Source organism: Athene cunicularia, unplaced genomic scaffold (genome assembly GCF_003259725.1).
Source record: "Athene cunicularia isolate RWA unplaced genomic scaffold, athCun1 SCF_3, whole genome shotgun sequence".
In the NCBI taxonomy this organism is placed as follows: Eukaryota; Metazoa; Chordata; class Aves; order Strigiformes; family Strigidae; genus Athene; species Athene cunicularia.
The window spans coordinates 484,299-502,981 of NW_020799377.1; the positions used below are offsets into that span (position 1 = coordinate 484,299).

The window sequence follows — 18,683 nt, forward strand, 5'->3', positions numbered from 1 at the left end:
GTTTTTCTTCACTGATAGGTAGGAATCAATGTTCCCCATCACTTCTAAATTAGATGCGAATGCTGGAGAGCATGAATATCACTCATTCTGTTATTTTACAGAGTGTTTGTGTTACAGAGCAACACTTCTTTTATTGACCATCTTTGAACTCTTCTTGGCCTGTATAGGTTTGGTGAATCAATACAGAAATGGCCCAGATGAGATTTATGCTTCCTCTTTGTTTATTCCATTCTCTTTCTACTCTTTCCTCCTTTTATCTGGTTGTGCTTCCCTCTATATGGATTGCACTTCCCCCCCGCCCCGTTCTTTTTATTTTCATTTTATCTATTGTCTTGTCTCCAGACTTGTTATTGGACTCCTTATTTGCTGTAGTTGTTTGTTTCTTCTCCCCTCTCCTTAATTTAACTGCTTTTAACGTTTCTTTCTCTTTTTCTCATCTGTCTTCATCTGATATCTGTTTCCCCTGCTTGGCATTTCTTTGGTCATTCACTTTTTAGTGAAATTTGTTACTGATTAGTTAAATGCCCAGATCTTCTTCCCGGCTTTCCTTAACTTAAATAGGTGGTCACTACTTTACATCACTGAAAGTTGGGCCTCATAGGAGTTTGCTGAGAAAAGACCCTTTGGGTCTGAACCCTTCCATTTTCTCACCAGTCCTCTCCTGAACACTGCCCCCAGGGGTCTTTCTTTGATAAACCCACCTTCTAGTCTACCAGTTTGTCAGGTTCTGCACTCCAGGGAGGAGCCAGTCAGAAATGGGAATCTGATGAGTTTCTGTAGGCAGGAATACTTTTGTTTTGCCACTTCTGACATAGTGGACTACATGAGCCGTTTGTTGTCCACCTAACATCAACGTGTTCAAAGCACATGGATGAGTAAAGTGTATGAGACATTAACCCAGAGGAGGAGGGTAAAAGCCAAGTGGCTGGTCTTAGGGGATGTTTCAAATTAAAGAGTCTGCAAAAGAAATCTTCGAACCAGCAGGCAGGCAAACAGTAGTAAGTTGTCAGGATGAGATGCTGGCAGCAGAGAGCTCTAGAGAAACTCAGGGATGAAGCTACTCAACCACTAACTGTCAACGGATAAAATTTTGTAAGAACCCCAGGCCAGGAGAGTGTGCCAGGGACACATCCTTGGCTGCTTATATCCTTCCTAGTGGCTTATACAGTAAATAGGATTTGGACTGGAAAGACCTTTGTGTAAGACCTAGTGTGGATCTTCTTACAAAAGGGAGAGAGTTGAGAGAGACCATGGGCAGTGTGTGTATATATATATATATATATATATATATATGTATATCTATCTATCTATCTATCTATCTATCTATCTATCTATCTATTTATTTAACATCAGGGATTAGATTCACCTGCTGTAGTGCAGGAATCCAGAAGACAGTTCAGCACCAGCTGCTGCTTTCTTTTTCTGATCGGTGGAGAAAAGAGGGCGTCAAAGACAAGTCCAATTTAGGAGATGAAATGACATCTTCATAAACCTTTTTTTTTTTTTTTTTCTAATCAGGGGGGGTTGAAAGCGATGAACACAGCCCTGGTTGTCTAACATTTGAACGTCTGAAGCCAGTTAAGGTGGCTCCTTGACTGATAACAGGAACAGCCTTAGACTGTATAGTAAAGCTGTTGTGAATCTCCTCCTAAGAGATGCTGAAGACACGCAGCTCCCCCAAAATCAGGTTGCGTGTTCAGTTGCTATCAAATGAGGATGTTCAGTTATACATCAGTTCTGCAGGTCGTGACGGTGCTGTGCCTACCCTTGACTTGGATGTTGCATATGTACCTTCAGCTTTATTTCCCTTTGTGTCTGGGCTGTGATTTTTCTGTGTTGATCCACCTCTGGGACCTGCCAGGTTGGGTTTCACCTTGCACAGCAGTTTGAGGTCAGTCTTTTCATCTCGTACAAAGGAGATCCCATAGATCCAAATGTCTACAGTATTTTGGATGGAGAGGTCTCTTTTCGGAAGCCATCCACATCCTAGCACCCACTTAATGGATGAGAATACACAAGAGGGTCTTTGGGAAATAGCATCCTGGATGCTTTCTCCAGATGGCAACTTCCAGGGACTTTGTATGTCTCATGAGCCCAGTTAGCTGAGGCAAAGGGATCATAGCTTATTTTTTTCCCTCAGATGTGTATCTGAATCCAGAATAAGCCTCCTTGCTAGTGCAAATTGGCACTGGCTGCTTGACACGGAGCCACTGATGGTCTTCCTTTGACTGTTTATGCAGGAAGAGATTGTCTTGTTTTATGCTACTTTCTATTTAAAGACAAATTGGCAGTCATTTTAATTGCTCACTCCTTGTTAACCTAAATACAAATTGACACAGTACACTTTATTCAATTACCTGCAACCCTATCACTTAAACCAAATGCTTTATGCTCTTTTAACCGTGCGATTTAGTGTCCATATACTTGTCAGCATAAGCGAGATGCCACTAATTAAACATGCATATGATATTGCTTGCTGCTCATTGAAACCGCTGGAGTTGTCGTTATCTCTTGAAGTTTATTGACGCTGCCCAAAGAAGTTGCTGCTTGTTTTCACTGATTTTGAGAAGAGTCACACGAAACGCTGCTTTCTTCTTTCCTATGCTCCGCTGCCATCACGGTAGAAAATGAGGGTCTGTTTTCAGCTTGCGCTCTCCAAGGAGCAGGGCAGCATCCAGAAGCATTTTCCGAAACTCAGACTTTTTTTTTTTTTTTAGTTGAAACAACAGGCTGGCTGCAGCTTGGGGCAAAATCATATTGTATTCAGTATTTCCCTGTTTGGCTCCATTTAAAACAAATAGAAGAAGCAAGGTGAGTTTTTTCCCCTCCCTGTACTTCAAGCCGATCAGGGCTCCTGAAAGTAAGGGAGAACCGGAGCAGCAAGGGTCTAAAATAATGAACAATTAGTTAAAGAGGGCACTTCTGAACACTTGTGACCACTGCACGTGCTGTAAACAAAGACTTGATATGTATATTCCCATTAATAACCAGACAGTTGAGGAATTAAAAATACCGCCCTGAAAGGTTAACGCTTCCCTTTAAGTGTGTTTAAATTCATATGCATATCCTTGATGTCTGTTCTGAAGTAGCGAGGTTTGATATAGTGGAAGTATAAATACATCCACTTCCAGTGAGTGATTCTGCAAATCCTATTTTGATAAGGTCTTAAATCTGTTGAGATCAGAGCATAAAATTCTCTTGTACCATCAGTGCTAGGTGAAAACAGTGCTTGCCAATTCCTTTTTTTATACATATTTTTTATTTCCTCCTTCAGAGCTGTAAGATACAGCAGTAAATCTTTGCGAGCTAGTAAATATATATGGTTATTAGATGTACAGAATTTAAATGCAAATTGGGCCAAATTGAACTGTGATGTAAGCGCGCGAAGCCAAACTGGCAAAAGAAGAGCTTCACACTGTTCGCTCCCATTCAAGGTTCAAGTTTATTATTGAGCAAACGTTAATTTCCATTTTAATAATTGTTGCAATCTGTCTACCTATCTTGTCTCTTTAAGACCTTGATATGAATGTTCTGCAATAACTTGTTATGTGCAGGATAACAATATGTTTTCTAGGGCAGAAGTAAATCCAATATAACATTCTTCATCATAGTATTGTTTCCTTTGATGATTCATAGGCATTTCACTGCACTGAACCATAAAGGGCTTGTTAATATAATGATTTAATAATATTAAACCTATTTAAAGAAACTCACTGAAAGCAATGTGAATCTGCACAAAGATGTTGCCTAAAAGTGTAACGATGAAAATTCATAGGTCTCTGAATTGCTGTGATACTCTGGTTTGAGTGTGGTACCAACAAATGGGTCTGGGTAGAGATCTAGCTGAAGTGTTCCTTCCCACATCTCCCCCCACCCACCACAAAAAAAACCCAAAAACAAACCACCAACCCTACAGTAAGAAAAGAGACTTTCCAATGAACAGAAGGCTCGGTAAAGATATTTCTAGTTTTGTTCAAATATAACTAATCTTGGCTGGAGACCTGAGGCTCCTCAAACTAGAAAACATCAGGTATTTTGAGAACTGAAAATCAAAGATTCTTTTTTTTTTGTTATTTTCAAGTAATAGTACAGTTCTCATTTCTTCAGCAGAAAATGAGGGGCATGCATTTTTCTGGGTTTTACTCCAGGATATAAACCACAATCTTCCTCAAATATGCCACTGCTGGTTGCTTTTGTGTTGATTTTTATCCACACTGTACAGCTTGGAATATACGCACTATTCATTTCACTTGTGCTGCCCGTTTTTATCACATAGAAACTTAAGACTTCCAAAATTTTTGATCCCCAGTCACCTCTTGGTTTTGTTGTTTTCTTCTGTTATCATTGCTTTAGATATCTATTCTCTGAAGACTATATCTGAGTGGAAATGCGCTCTGGAAAAATCCCTTAATGATGCAGCAAATTTTCCTCTTCCAATGGAAGTATTTAAGGTAAAAGATACGCATTTTTCCTTCACTTACAGAACCCGCAATGAATAAATATCATGCAGTGTTTAGCAGCTTATGTTAAACTTTTTCAGGAAAAGGCCATTGCTCTAATACATCACCATGAAAGGTCACAAGTGAGATGTTTGTATAAAATGCAGTTTTATGTATGGACTTTCCATTCTGAGAACTGATTTCTTGCAGTCAGTGTTTTCTAGGGGCTGGGGGTGATTTGCATGGATTTCTTCAACATTATTTTTAATGTGTCTTATTCCATTAGACCTGTGCAAAGGCATCATATAGAACCATGAAATTTTAAGGCTACTAAATATAAAAGTTGACATGATCTGGACAGATTTCTGTGAGCCTTGCACCCAAATTTTCATCTGATCACAAGCCACAAGGCAGAGAAACCTTCTTCATGAACCTGTAGTGGAAGGGGTGATAATTTTGCTCCCCCGTCTTTTTCTTTTTCTTTTTCTTTTTTTTTTTTTTAATTCTCATTCTGGTTTTTAATAGTTAGAGATGTGCTTCAGCCCTGAGGCACCAGCTTTAATTTCCCATCTAAATCTGCACTGCTATTAATCATGATGGCTCCAGATAGTCCTGATTTCGAGCTGTGCCCGTCTGGTTTCTAACAGTTACATCCTCGCCGTGGTGTGATGGGCAGCGTGGCTGCGCATACGAGAGGATGCTCGGGGAGGTGTGTTGGAGCACAGTGGTGCCCTGCTGTCTGGTGTCACCTCCTCACTGGGGACCTGTCAGACTACAGGGCCCTCCCCACCACCATTGTTGGCTCATCCAGCCTGGGGACTCTCTGAGTTCCTTCCTTGCCCTTAAGCAACGTTGCACTGGGGCATCCCAAAACACCCATGCAATTGGTGCAGTTTATGTGTAGATGTGGCACTTCGGGACATGGTTTAGTGGTGGATTTGGCAGTGTTAGGTTTATGGTTGGACCTGATGATCTTAAAGGTCTTTCCCAGCCTAAATGATTCTATGATTCTAAATGGAAAGAAGGCACTGACGTCCCACCCTGGCTGGCACGCCATGAAACCCCGGTGCCACTTTAATCCTTCCTGCAGGGATGTTCCAGCAGCTTCCCGTGAGGAATCCAGGCTCCTTTCCCAGCTGAGATGCACTTGAATTAGCAACATTAATTCAGAAGCGCTTTGCTAATGGCCCAGGCAGTGGCTCATTTACTTGCGATGTGAAAGCTCTGCTAGGCTGGGAGAAGTGGGAAGATCTGTGCATTGGCTTCGGCACAAACGTTGGTTTGAGAAGACCTGTGTTGCGATGGGAGTGGCGTGTGGAGAGTTTTGATTCTCTGCCATTAATTTCATACCACGCTTCAATCCGCCAGCTCTGTTAAAGTTTGCATTTGCAGTTTCAAGATCAAAAATGCTTTGTGCGGGGCAGGGATTAAATCACAATAGAGAATGCCTAATGTGTAGATTTTATTCCTGTCTATCTGAAAGAGTGAAGAATGTTTCTGATGAGGCTCATAAAACATCATTTTTTTTCCAAAAAGTTTATAACTAACAGCTGTTTTGCTGCCTCTTCTCAGCATGCCAGACTTATACCCGCTTATTTTAATTATTGCATGAGGGTCATAAATTTAAATTCAGCAAATCACAATTGCCATACCATGTGGTTGGAGCTTCCTCTTAGAAGACAATGCAAAACATTGGAATGCTTGAATGGCCCAAGAGGAGAGTTACTTTGGGGCCATATGTGACAAAAAGGCAAGATTAGGTCAATAGGACTTTATTTGTAATATGAAAGCTGGGCTCAAGGTGAGCTGAACTCAGTGTCAGGTATTAACTAAGCCCCTGGCTCTGGTGTTGGGAAGGCAGGAGACTGAATAAATTATTTGTGCGTGGGCACCACTTTATTCTGCCCATTTAGGGTGAATCAACCCCACCTTGTGCCTCTTTTAATTAAGGAGAAAAGTATGAGAGCTTGTCTGTGCCTGTGAACGCGTCTTCCTCTAGAAATGTCTTAAACGTGAGTTAAGGAAAGGCTTTAGGAGACTACCTGAGAGTACACTTGTCTGATCTTATGAGATAAATGAATATTTGTCTGTGGGACCTTCAGGAAGAATCCCAGATCTCAGGGGAAAAAAAAAAAAAAAAAAAGTGGGTGTCTTTTTAATTTATTTAAAAAAAAAAAAAAAAATTAAAAAGTTTTTTTGCAAACCCAGCACAGAACTATTGTCTCTACATGGTGCCTGGGGCTCCGTGCTACTGTAACTGTCATGTGTTAGATGAGATATAAAACACAGGGTTTGACAGCTGGCAACTGTTACAGATCTGGAAAGCTGGAAATGTTTACTTTGGCGGACATGGTAAACTGCATACCGAGCAATTATATTCCGCATTTTCCACGTTTCCCTACAGAAATCTCTCACTGAGGAGAGCTAAGTGTGTGCTTGCTCTCCAGGCATGAGCAGTCCCTAGGGTAAGCATGTGCACGTTTGGCTGGATTACAGCTTGAATTAAAGTTGTCCTTTGTGCTGTGCATGACTGTGGGCAGTGCCACTAACGTGCCATCAAACTGGTCCCAAGTGGCAGTGCTGGGAAGGCAGATCCACGTTTGTAGTGTGAGAAGTGGCTACTCTTATGGGTCTGTCAGCCCATTGTTGCTATCGCTGGTGAAGCTCTTTGGTTTTGGTCTAACAGAGCTGAGTCTGCTTGAAACCTCATAAACCATGGATTTGAGCCTGAATTACCGACTCTCAGAAGTGTGGCAGAGCTGAACTTGTGTGTGGTGGTCTTCAGCAGCAGATCTAAAAACCCTTCTCAAAAGCGCAGCCCCAATCCCCTCTTGGCATCCAAGGAGAGGGCACCAGACCACATGAGCTGTCTGCAAAAATCAGGGAGGGGGTGGAGGCTGCAAACAGGATCTTCTTTTTTATTTATTTATTTTTTTTTTTTCTGGTGCTGTTTCACACTTGGCCATATGTTGAAAGTGTTTGTAAAATGCTTTAGGATCCTTTGAGAAGGAACGTGATGTTCAACTGCCAGAAAATGCTGCTATTATATAGCTACTAAACATAGTGTTTTGCAAACCACACATCCTGGAATAAAGTGTGTTTTGGTTTTTTTTTTCTTCACAAAAGCTTTTTGCAACACACCTGCTATTTTGTTCTGTTCTTCTCAGAGAACATCCTTAGAGAAAACTGAACACAGTCAGGACTTTCAAGAGTGTTTGGAAAGCCACAACCAAGGAGAAGTGTCCTTTGCTGTTTCTGCTCTGATTTCAGGATACTGTAGGGATTCCTCATGCTTGGCTGGGTACTGGTTATAAACGATGGCTGAGGCTTCAGAGGACACCTGAGGAAATAGCCAGGGCTCTGTGTACGAATAATGGTGATCAAACTATCACTGGGGCCTGATTTCATATTAGGTGTGACAATTTCAGTGGTTTGCTTCAGTGATGGTGTTGCTGGTGCTCTCTGAGAGAGCCTAGCATCAGGAAGCCAGACTCCAAGCACAGCACCTTCTAGCCCTAATTTTTATGAATCAGTTCATTTTTTTTAGATTTAAATCCCTGTAGCTTGGGTAAGATGGATGCTGGACACAGGTCATATGGTTTAGTTTCCTAGAGAGAGGCAGATAGAGTCCTGGGGATCTTCTCTGACATCCCATCATGCTTCCCCTGGTCTCCTGTGCCACATCTGTGAGTCCCATGCAGATGTCATGGATCCTCAGGTGTTTGTCAGCTCATCCCAGATGCCTCTGTTTGGGCAACTGTATTCTACCCAGGATTTGGGATGCTCATAATCTTTTCATACATGTTGCATATGGGCATCCTTTTCCCAGTTTCCTCTGATTGCCATTCAGTGGGTCCAAATGGAGCTGTCACCAGCCGCATCCCTAACCCAAACTCTCTTAAACTGCTTGAAGAGCACAGATGCTTAAGAGGGAGAGGTGTTATCTAAGACAGGTGGCAATTCCTGATTTATATCCTTTCATCCCATTCCTCTTGTCTCTGGTCTTCCTTTCCTAAAGTAGTCATTGTTTTTTTTTCCAGCTTGAACTTCTCTCTCTGGCAAAAAAAATCTCTACATTATGCCCAGCCCAGTATGCTCCTATTTTTAACTGGAGCTTTTGGATGTTTCCTGTAATCGGTAATAGTATTCATTACGGGTCAGACTAATGACATGAAAGGAATCAGTTGTGACAAATCTCTCCTAAGGAGAGTGATAGAGGGACCGTTGATCGCCCAGGCAAGACCTCTCCCCTGAAATTCAGGACAGAGTGGTGGTTTTAGTTCTGCACTCAAAACTATGAAGACTAATATTAAACAGGACACCTTTCCCTCCTCTAAATACAATTTTCTGTCAGATGAATTGTGCATTTTAACAGTAAGACAGACTATTTCTCCAAGACTGATTTACAGATTTTTTTTTTTTTTTTTTAAAGGAGAACAATATTTCTCAAAAGTTACAAACCCTTTGGCTGTCTTAGGGTGTTTCCTTCCATTATTTGATATTCTGGAGGAGTTAAGTGTAAGATAGAGAAACCCAAGCGTTACTTTCTGCTCAGAGACAATCCTGACCTGGCTATATGACTAGACTTGAAGTCCAACAGGGTTTTTATGTCTTCAGCCCCCTAATAGATGGGCACGTGCTGATGCAGTAGGTTAAAACGAACATGCTTTTGGTTTCGCTTGGAAGCCAAATCCCAACATAAGCAGCCCGCGCTCCCTTCATGCACTGGTGGCTTGGCTGGCCTTGGATGCACACGCTGTGCTTTAATAACCTGCAAGTCGCCATGTTGTTTGCAGGCTGCCAGATTATTTATACTCCATCTGTTCCTCTCCGTCCGTAGCACTCACCAGCCCTTCTCCCTGACTGCTGTTTGCCTGGCTCAAGACGTGCGCAGCGTCCTGATTCCTCTGTTGTTCGGCTGCCTTTTGACCCGCTCCTGTCTCAGCTCGTTAAGGCCATTTATCTTTGTAAGACCTAATAACCATCATTAGGAGTATACCGCAAAGGTCCTTACAAATGTCACTGCCTTCACGGCTCTTGGGAGCAAGGGATGTCTCTGATATCAAAGGTGCCACTCAGACGAGATGGAGTCTGGTGGTACCTCTGTGGACCAGGAGAAAATTCTCATGTCTCTGCAACTCCCTCCTGACTGTGGGCTTTGCAAGGAAGTGGGTGGGGAGAGCGATCCAAGGAGGTGAATGAAGCCAAGCTCCGTCTGAGATGCCCTGAGGATCTGTTTGGCAGCACTGTGAGAAAGTCAGGGTTGGAAGAGAAATGTCAGAGAGAGTTCAAGCCGAGCAGAGAGGCTGATTGGGAACCAGCTCCATCAGCCTTCCTCATCCCTCTGGCTGTACATTTAGCAAGTGTGGTTTTCTTTCTCTGTTACATGCTTGGACTTGTAGGATGGTAAGAGGTTATCAAAAGGGTCTGATCCCGTTTACTTACTGCATCCAGGCTCAGTGTGGGGGAGTATGTGCATGATATCCTGAGCTTTTGGCTTCTGCATCCTTGGTCATGGCAGTGTTTGCCACTGAGAGGGACTAACGTGCACCTACAACCAGAGTCTGCTCCCGTGTAGTGAGTGGGTGATACCTAAAAGCCATCCGTCTGAAGATGAATGATTTTTCTCAAAGAAAACAAAAGCCAGCTTTGGTCCACAGCTGTTTTGCAGGGTGGTTGCAGCCCACAGTGTGCACTGAATTTGTTCTGATCCTCTCTCCTCTAACAAATCCCCGTTGATTTCTCAATAGCAGTTACTGCCATGACATTACTGAGGGCAGAATCAGTCCAAACAATTGCCTGTAAGATTCAGTCCCTCTTCATGGCCAAGGCACTTATTTAGGCGTGTGAAAAGAGACACTGCTGGTTTCACTTTGAGCACTCAAGTAGGTGTTCCCACCCCTGTTTTCCTTTTCACTTGACTTTCCCACCTGTGAAATGGGACCTGCGCATGTGACAGAACCAGAATCCATTAGCGAATGCTTGTGAAATGGTGTGGCAGTCCTGAATGCTGTAAATTGTTATAAAAAACCCCAACAAACCAAACACAACCCCCTGCCCCAAGTGGATGCATATCTGTTTCTTTTACCTCTGCCGCCCGTGCTTCCGCCGTGCAGGCGAATCAAAGCAGGCGCCGCGTAGGAGGGGATCTTTGCCCTAATGCCATCTGCAGCGGGCCGAGCCATACGGAGAAGGTGTATTTGGATTTAGACCGGCTACTCTGCAATGTTGCTGTTTCTATGGTAACTATTTTTTATTCAACAAGAGGAGCTTAAAATCTGTAGGGCTAAATTTGATCCTAGGCAGAAGCATCTGCAGTTTTTAAGGGGCTCTTCAGTAGTGCTGTTCATAGCTGGCTCTTGTGCTCATTACTTCAGGGTCATGGTATCTCTAAAGCCCCTCCTTCCCAGCACCCTTTCCTCTTCATTCGACCCCACATCTCTACATTTTGGTCTTCCCATGGCTGCGCTTGTCAAACCAAGGGACAATTTGCTCATGTTGCGTCTTACTGGGGGATTTCTGTCTCCCTGCAGAGAATGTGTCTTCAGGGAAAATTGCTCTGTGTTTAGCAAAGGAAGTTGATGAATCGCAAACAAGACTGATTCATCTGCAAATAATGCAGAGGATTGCGTTTGGGAGGGTTTCTTACTTTTTTTCTCAGTTAAAAAACTAATGCCAGATTCCTATAGAGGCAGTTTAACCACTGCTATTACTGTGTTTGTGACTGGTTACCACACATGAGCTTTGTCATTAAAATTAGGCTGTTAGAAGCAGCCAGTTTCTTGAAGAATTAGAGACAACATTGGGGGAAGTGATTTCTTCGAAAACAAAACCTGAATCAAATAATATGTTTCCAATCATACCAGATGGGGCCCACTTCTTCTGTGTCTTTTAATAGGGTAAACTAGGAGAGATGTGACTGAAGGCAATAACAGTTCACACTGGTACAGTTGGTGAGGATTAAAGGAGACTCAGGTCAATCATTTATTAATTGCTCAGTGTTCCTACTCCGCCTCTAAACTTTTCATTCAGACTTGGTTTTGACTTTTGCACAAAGTTGCAGTCTTGTAAAGGGTGTGGATCTGACTGTCCTGGACCAAAAGAGTCCTCAGGTTTAGGGTATTTGAAAATTAGAGTTCGATTTCGAGCCTTTTCTCCTTACCTATACACTCTGTAAGCTGCTGGGTTTGAAATGTACTGTCGTAGCTTGTGCAGAACGGGCTGAAAATGAACGTTTCACAGTCTGAAGGCGATGCCCTTCCTTTGGCTTGTGGCCACACCCGAGTAACCAGCCCATAGTAAGGTTTTCCTGAATGTCATGGGCAAAAGCAGCTTAGCCAAGTCCCTCTGCATTAAAATTACCCAAGCTCCACTCTTGTGACATGGACAAATTTGACTTTATTTACACTTAAATGACCTTTGCTGAGTAGAAATACTCAGAAGCCAGATTTAGCAAAGTATTTATGTACCGGAAAGGGCAAATGACTAGGATGATTTTGAAGTATATCTTTGAGTTCAAGATCTAAAGCCAATGCTTAGTGACTTTATTATTAGGATTTAAGCATTTCACCCACACGGGTACTTCCCTAAAGCCTGTCTTCATCCTCAAGAGTCTGAATACTTTTGTAAATCTATTTGGGGATCTCTTTTCACAATGACATTTAGGCTCCCAAGTCACCTGACATTTTTGAAACCTCCACAGCTAGTGTCTCGTTATCTACAAGAGAAAATTATGCAACTATCTCAGTACCTAAAGAAGAGGGTTGGGAATTAGGAGTCTGGTTCTCCTCCCAGCACTGTTGCTGACTTGTTATTTGACCTTCAGACATTCCAGCTTTCGGCCCTGCAGGTGATGCTGGTTGCAGCGAGCTGTTGCAAAGCCCAGCGGTGTTTTTGCAGAAGGGTTGTAGAAGCACGTGCTGCACAAAGACAGAGATAATGATGCAGATGCGTATCAAAGTGGGGCTGGCTTTCGGGTACCCAGGAGGGTCGCATCCTGTGCACGCTGGCAAATTTGCAAATGCGTACTGCTCTAAAACTATGAATGTGGGGCTGAGTTTAATTGCTTCTTGGGGTTTGTAGTGAGAGCTGTGACAGCCCTGGCTTTTGCTGGTGGGTTTGGGCTGTAAGTGACAGACATTCAGTGGAGGATTATGCAATTTTCCATTCATTACCCATGAGCGCCGTCACAGGCTGTAATCCATCGTGTTAGAGATTGTGACCCTTTGAATGAGTGACTGTGGTGCTCGTACCATGCTAATTCACTGTACGTTTTGGGGCGTGGTTTTTCACTTTGTTGTAAGGGACTCTTCTGCATCCCTGTTGGTTGTCGATCCAGTTTACTTTGCTCTCCAGCAGGCAGAGGGTATTTCCGTCACCCACCCAGGGCTTGTGAACCCCAGGACAGGCAATCTGCCGGTGTAAATCTGTGTGGTCAGCGGCGCTGGGAAGCATTGAATGCCAGTAGGAGTAAAGGTTCACCATGCACGAGGCTATAAAATCCTCCAACTGGTCGAAAATATTCTGCATATTCATCTCCATTTCAAAGAAAATTGAAACTGGCTTAGAGAAGTTGCTTGAAAATAATGACTGGTGACATCCTTGTAGGTGGCTTTGAACGCCATGAAATAGCGGTAAAGGGTTGGATTCTGCCACCCACAATCATTTCAGGTATTTCTTTTGCTCTGCTGTAAAGCCTGGTGTGGAGCAGGGTGAAGTCTCACCCCTCCAGTCCTCCTCTTGTAGCTGCTTTTATTAAACATGCGTCTTTGCTGTCAGTGTGAATAAAGGGAGGAGAGAGCAGTTCATTATCCAGTGTATCACTTTGAGTCTAATACTAATTAAAAGCTTTGCCTTCACTTCTGTGGAACCTATTCTTGGAAATTATGTAAATTAATTGGAGTTCTGAAGAGGAGCATATGCCAAATACGAAGTAATTCCCTGTTGGCTGAGACAACTCCCGCACTGGAACTGGAGAACGGCATCAGGATCTTTTTTTTTCCTTTTGTGGCTGCAGAAATCTAAGCCTGCTTTGGTAAATTTTGATGCCTCTTTAGCAAATATACGAGAAAGATCAAATATCCAGAGCCTGACCATTTGCCAGAGAGGTACAATACAAAGGCTTTTTCTCCATGAAAGCTTTTCCATCTCAAAAATGACATTTAACACAGACAAGCTTTTTGCTTTCGCAGTCCTTCTCCAAACAAATGTATGTTCCTGCTTCAAAAAGGATTTTGACCCTCAAAAGGGAGACGACGTACCTGAGAGCCCATGAACTCCCCTTGTGAGTTCACTCTTGCAATTAATTTAATGGGGAAGATACTTACATGTTGCGCTGAATGAGAAGGGAGATTTGATCTTCAGGTACATAGTGTGTGGAGAAAAGGGGATATGTGTTTGAAGTAAAGTAGCTTTAAATATTACTGGGTTTGTGGGGTTTTTTTTGTTGTTTTTGTTTGGTTTTTTTTTCCTGCTTTATTATTTTTTCCTTTTGAAAAAGGCCAAAACAAATAGAAGAAGAACCAAAGAAGTGGAATCGAATAAAAATAAGAAGCAATATGGTTTGGTCTCAATAATATTTTGGTCTCAATCAACAAATCACTTAAAGTTGATGAACCTACTTGCATGTTTAAAGATAAACATGATTAAGTACTTCGGTGGATCTTGGCTTGTTATGTATTGAAGCTGGATACAGGCGTGAGTTGAATCCTGGTACTTTTGACGGGAAGGTGCTGCAGAGTAAGCTTACTTCCAGCTGTACATTTTGCAAAGTCGCCTTTTCTTTACAACCTCACCCTCAGGATTAAGAGATGCCGGGTGTGGATCCTCATGCAGGAGGAGGCAGCCCTTCGGTCCAGACACTTTTTGCCTTTGGAGTTTTGAAGTTCAGTGCTGGCAAGGTCTGATTTTTGCAGCCATCATCTCTTCCCAGCTGAAGCCTTTTCAGTATTAAAGATGGCAATTTTGATAACCCATCTGTCCGATGAGTCTGCGGCACTGCACAACCTCTGGATATAAGGAGCCAGATTCTCGTCCTTGATTCAGACTTTTATTCAATGAAAACATTGTGCAAAGTTGCTAGAAATGAGTCTCCTGTGACTGCCAGCAAGCGCAAGTATGGCTGAAGGTAACGCTACACTGCGGCACACCCAGACTTCTGAATGTCTGCTTCTTCAGCCATTAGTTCACTAACCATTATTTCTAAATCTTCCTCAGCTTCCCCATCAGTATATACTTCTGCTGTGAGACTAAATCCATTATGATTTTTTTTTTTGACTGCTTTTTGGTTCTCACAGGAAAGTCTCCATAACATTGCAAGTTGGTAAGATGAAGACGACAATTCGTTTAGCCGTGGTTGGAGCATGGATAAAAATCCTTATTTCTAATGGCATTCAGGAATATAAGATTCCCAAAATAGAACTTGTTAAGTTTACAAGTGAAGACAGTTCTTGGGGAAAGAACACAATGACACACAAGTTTGGATCAATAGAAAATCATTTTAGAACAAGAATACAACATGTAGCAGTGAATGTAGATGGGAATGGCATTGCTAACGACTTATACGTGAAGAAAGCTTGCTATCTAATTTTGGAGTCGTGTGGATATGTGTGTTAAATATAACATCATCTATTTTTGTGCTTGTATTGGCTAATGCACCGATGGTTTAGAAATACTGTAGGACTTCTTTCTTGAATAAACACAAAATACGATCGTTACTCTGGAACTAGAGTACTGGTTTGTACAGCTATTAGACAGGGGTCATAGAGATGGAGTAATTTGATAGAAGTTAAACACTAAATTGGTGGCAGATCAGGGAGTCGAACCTGGGTTGCTTCTGAATTTCAGGACTGCATCCTGCTGCCATCCCCAAAGCTGCTGTGTGCAGCCCTCTGGGTGCATCCAGGTTTGATCCTGGGTGAGTGTTGTGGTGGGCATGTCCCCGAACACAGCTGCTTGTCTTCCCACCAGCATGCTCTCTTGTAGTCCTCACTTTGGATACGAGTTCATTGTCTGGACCTTAGTGCACCTTTAGTCTCCTGGCTGAAGAAAAGACCTTTCCATCTTGCAGCACATCAAAACTAGCCTGGGTCTTTATTTTGGCACCCGGTAGGAGCTGGACATCCATCAGGGTAAACTGGGGCCATCCTGAGCTGTTTGCACTAATGTTCTGGGGGAGCTTAGGTTGAGTCCTGACACCTCTGGACCTCTAAGTTGCTCTCAGATGGTAGTGACTGCCAGAGGTAAAGAGGCTCTGCCCAGGGGAGATTTTCAAGTAGCCAGTGCTCAGGGTTGTTCTCATTTGCGTGATCTCCTTGTTGACTAAGTTCAAGCGTGATCTCCTTGTTGACTAAGTTCAAGCTAGATGCTGCTGATGAGATGGAAGCACACTGTGCTTTAGATATGATGGGCTTGCTCCTGCAGATCTCTGCTCTAGGAGCCAGGCTGTCCCCTCTCTTGCTGGCGTGAAAAGAACATAGACCAGGAGTGCCCAGTTGGAGCTGGGAGTCAATCCGGTAATAACCTAGGTGACGCATGTAAAATAGATTTTTCAAATGTATCAACCTCTCCTCGGTGGATGGTGCTGACACGCTGTGTGTTCCTCTTCCCTATCTCTTCCCGCAGGACCATGCTGATTTGAGAAACCACTTCTTCACTGTGGGGATGAAGCTGGAGGCAGTGAATATGAGGGAGCCATTTCATATCTGTCCTGCATCAGTGACCAAGGTGAGCTCCCAGAAAGGAGAGCTGAAAAGTGCCTGATTAGGATCCTCTTACGGATTTCCACCACATTTAGGAAAACTCCAGAGTGTTGCTTAATTGGCTGTAGAACACATTAAGAAAAATGTTTAAAATCCATATTAATCCTTATTATTGGAAAGTTTCTGTTCAACGGGCATCACCAGGTGACTATATATGCACTTAGATCCCATGGGGAACGTGTCTATCTACCACTTCCATGCAGGAAAAAGGGGATCCCTCCTTTATCCCTGCCTCCCCTGTCTTTTCCTCCTGGGAAACTTGAAATAAAACAGCTGGAAGAAGAGGGGTAGTTGGATATTTAATCCACACTCTCAAAGGCAAGAGAGAGGAAGCGTCTGGGGTCTCTAGGATCTCCTCCAGTCCCTGCTCGGCTGTGAGCACACTGAGCGGTCCTGAACCCCAGCACTTTCCTTTGTCTCAGCTTGCCCATCCCTAAAACTCAGGCTTTGATCTCTTTGGTAGAAATACTTTGTGGAGAAGTATTAGGTGAGAGCAGGTTATTTTCAGGGTACTTTGATTTCAGGGTCGGTCTGTTTCAGCTTTCCATGTTTTGTAATGTTACAGCAAATTTAACTTCTGATTTTTTTCTCTTTTACCCCTTAGGTTTTTAACAATCATTATTTACAAGTGACCATTGATGACCTGAGATCTGAACCCAGCAAAATCTCAATGCTTTGCCATGCGGATTCCTTAGGGATCTTGCCAATACAGTGGTGCCTTAAAAACGGAGTCAATCTCACACCTCCCAAGGGTTCGTATTCCTTCTCGGTGATTCTCAGGTTTCCTTTGAAGGGATTTTACTTGTTATTAGTGCCCTTAAAACAGTGATGCTGTTCGCTGCAGAGCATCACCCTGAGTGTCTCAAGCCAGAGTAGCTCTGTTGAGTCACTGGGTCTGTTCTGGTTCATACCAGCCCATGAACATCTTTGCAAACGTGTCTTGTGGGTGGATGGATGTCCATGTGCTTTGTAGTCGGAAGCAGGCCACACCAAAGCCTAGTGAATTCCTGTGGAGTGCATCTTAGCAATGCTTTGTGTGTGTAAGGAGGAAAAGGACCGTTAAAAGTTGTATCTAGAGGCAAATCAGGCATCTCACTATAGCATCCACCTTGGTACAACGCAGAGGCCAAGCGAGGCTCCTAAATCTGAACCTCTAAACTAAACTCGCAGCTGCCTGCCCAGGAGTGTTGAGACATTTCCTTAGCTGTCTCAAAAAAAATCCGCAGTGAAGACAAATTGCAAGCAGTGTTTAGGTCGGAGCCAGGAGAAACAGCCTCCGATGGTGCTATTTCCCAACTTTGTAGCAGTGCAGTTAATTACTTGCAATTTCAGACAGCCACCTGCAGTGCCTCAGCCATATTTCTTCGCTTGCAAAATATGTTGGTTCTCTGGAATTTTAGATTTATTTTTTTTTTTAAGCTGACTGGGATGTTGACCCTTAGCCAGAAATTGGTGTTGCTTGGGAGAAAAAGAAATGCCTCAAAAAAAAAAAAAAAATCCCACTAAATTTCGCACGTGCAGATTTGTCTTAAATTTGGAAAAAGTATGCTGCTGCTGCTCAACCCAGGTTATTCCCTACCAGATTCAGAGTCCTCCTGTGTATATCCAGAGTGTCACTTCAGCACATGAAATTTGAAATTCCCACCAAAGTCCTGTGCGTGCAGCTGCATACGGTGCATCCATGATTAGTCTGTTGCTTTTACTGAAATGGATGTGCCGTCTGGATACTTCAGCTCCCTCCTGCTCAAGTCCAGGTGTAATGATAATGCCTGTGTAAAGTGCTCACTGACACTGACCTGAAAAGTTGCTAAAAATGAAAGTAAGCAGAATGTTTTGGTTTTTCCACCCTGAATTCACATGCAGCTTCCCCCAGACCAGCTAATTAATTAAAGCAGACCATAGGTCAGACATTTCTTTTTACAGGGTCATGGCCTAATAATTTCTAATCCAAGCTGGCACAAAGCCTGTCTGAGATGATTTTTTTTTTTTTTTTTCATGGGTCATGTGCATGCAAATTCACTTTTAGGTGCCAGAATTTTTGGAAATGTCATACAGATACTTCTCAACTTGGCCAGTAAGGTCTAAGGGGCAAGTAGTTATCTGGTGACTGGGGTCCACCTGGGCTCCTAAGAAGGTGTAGAAAGTCTTCCCTCATTCCTCTGATGAAAATAGAGTTTCCTTCCTGCTGTCAGGTCAGAAGTCCTGGAGGGAAGCTATTAAAAAGGCACGAAGTAAGTGACAGCTAGATTCATGCTACGTACTGCTGTATTTCTTACTCTGTGTATGAGGACTGCATGCCCAAACTGCATTTTAGCACCTTTCGGTGTCAAAAACCTCTTCCATCGTTAGACATGCTGTTTGAGTCACTGAAATATAATCAGACATCAGAATGATTTCTTTTTTTTTTTTTTTTAAAAAAAAAGAAAACCAACAGCCAAACAAAACGACAAAAAAATGTCAAACCACCAAAAAAAAAAAAAAAAAA

General features: G+C 42.9%; 1 protein-coding gene across 1 annotated transcript in view; it reads left to right on the forward strand.

Moving 5' to 3' along the window:
* Positions 1–18,683, forward strand: part of SFMBT2 (Scm like with four mbt domains 2) — a 112,226-nt gene that overhangs the window by 44,485 nt on the left and 49,058 nt on the right. Inside the window, exons 6-8 of the mRNA XM_026867362.1 lie at positions 4,354–4,451; positions 16,062–16,163; positions 16,803–16,950. Coding sequence (XP_026723163.1) covers positions 4,354–4,451; positions 16,062–16,163; positions 16,803–16,950 — 348 coding nt within the window. The remainder of the gene's footprint in view (positions 1–4,353; positions 4,452–16,061; positions 16,164–16,802; positions 16,951–18,683) is intronic.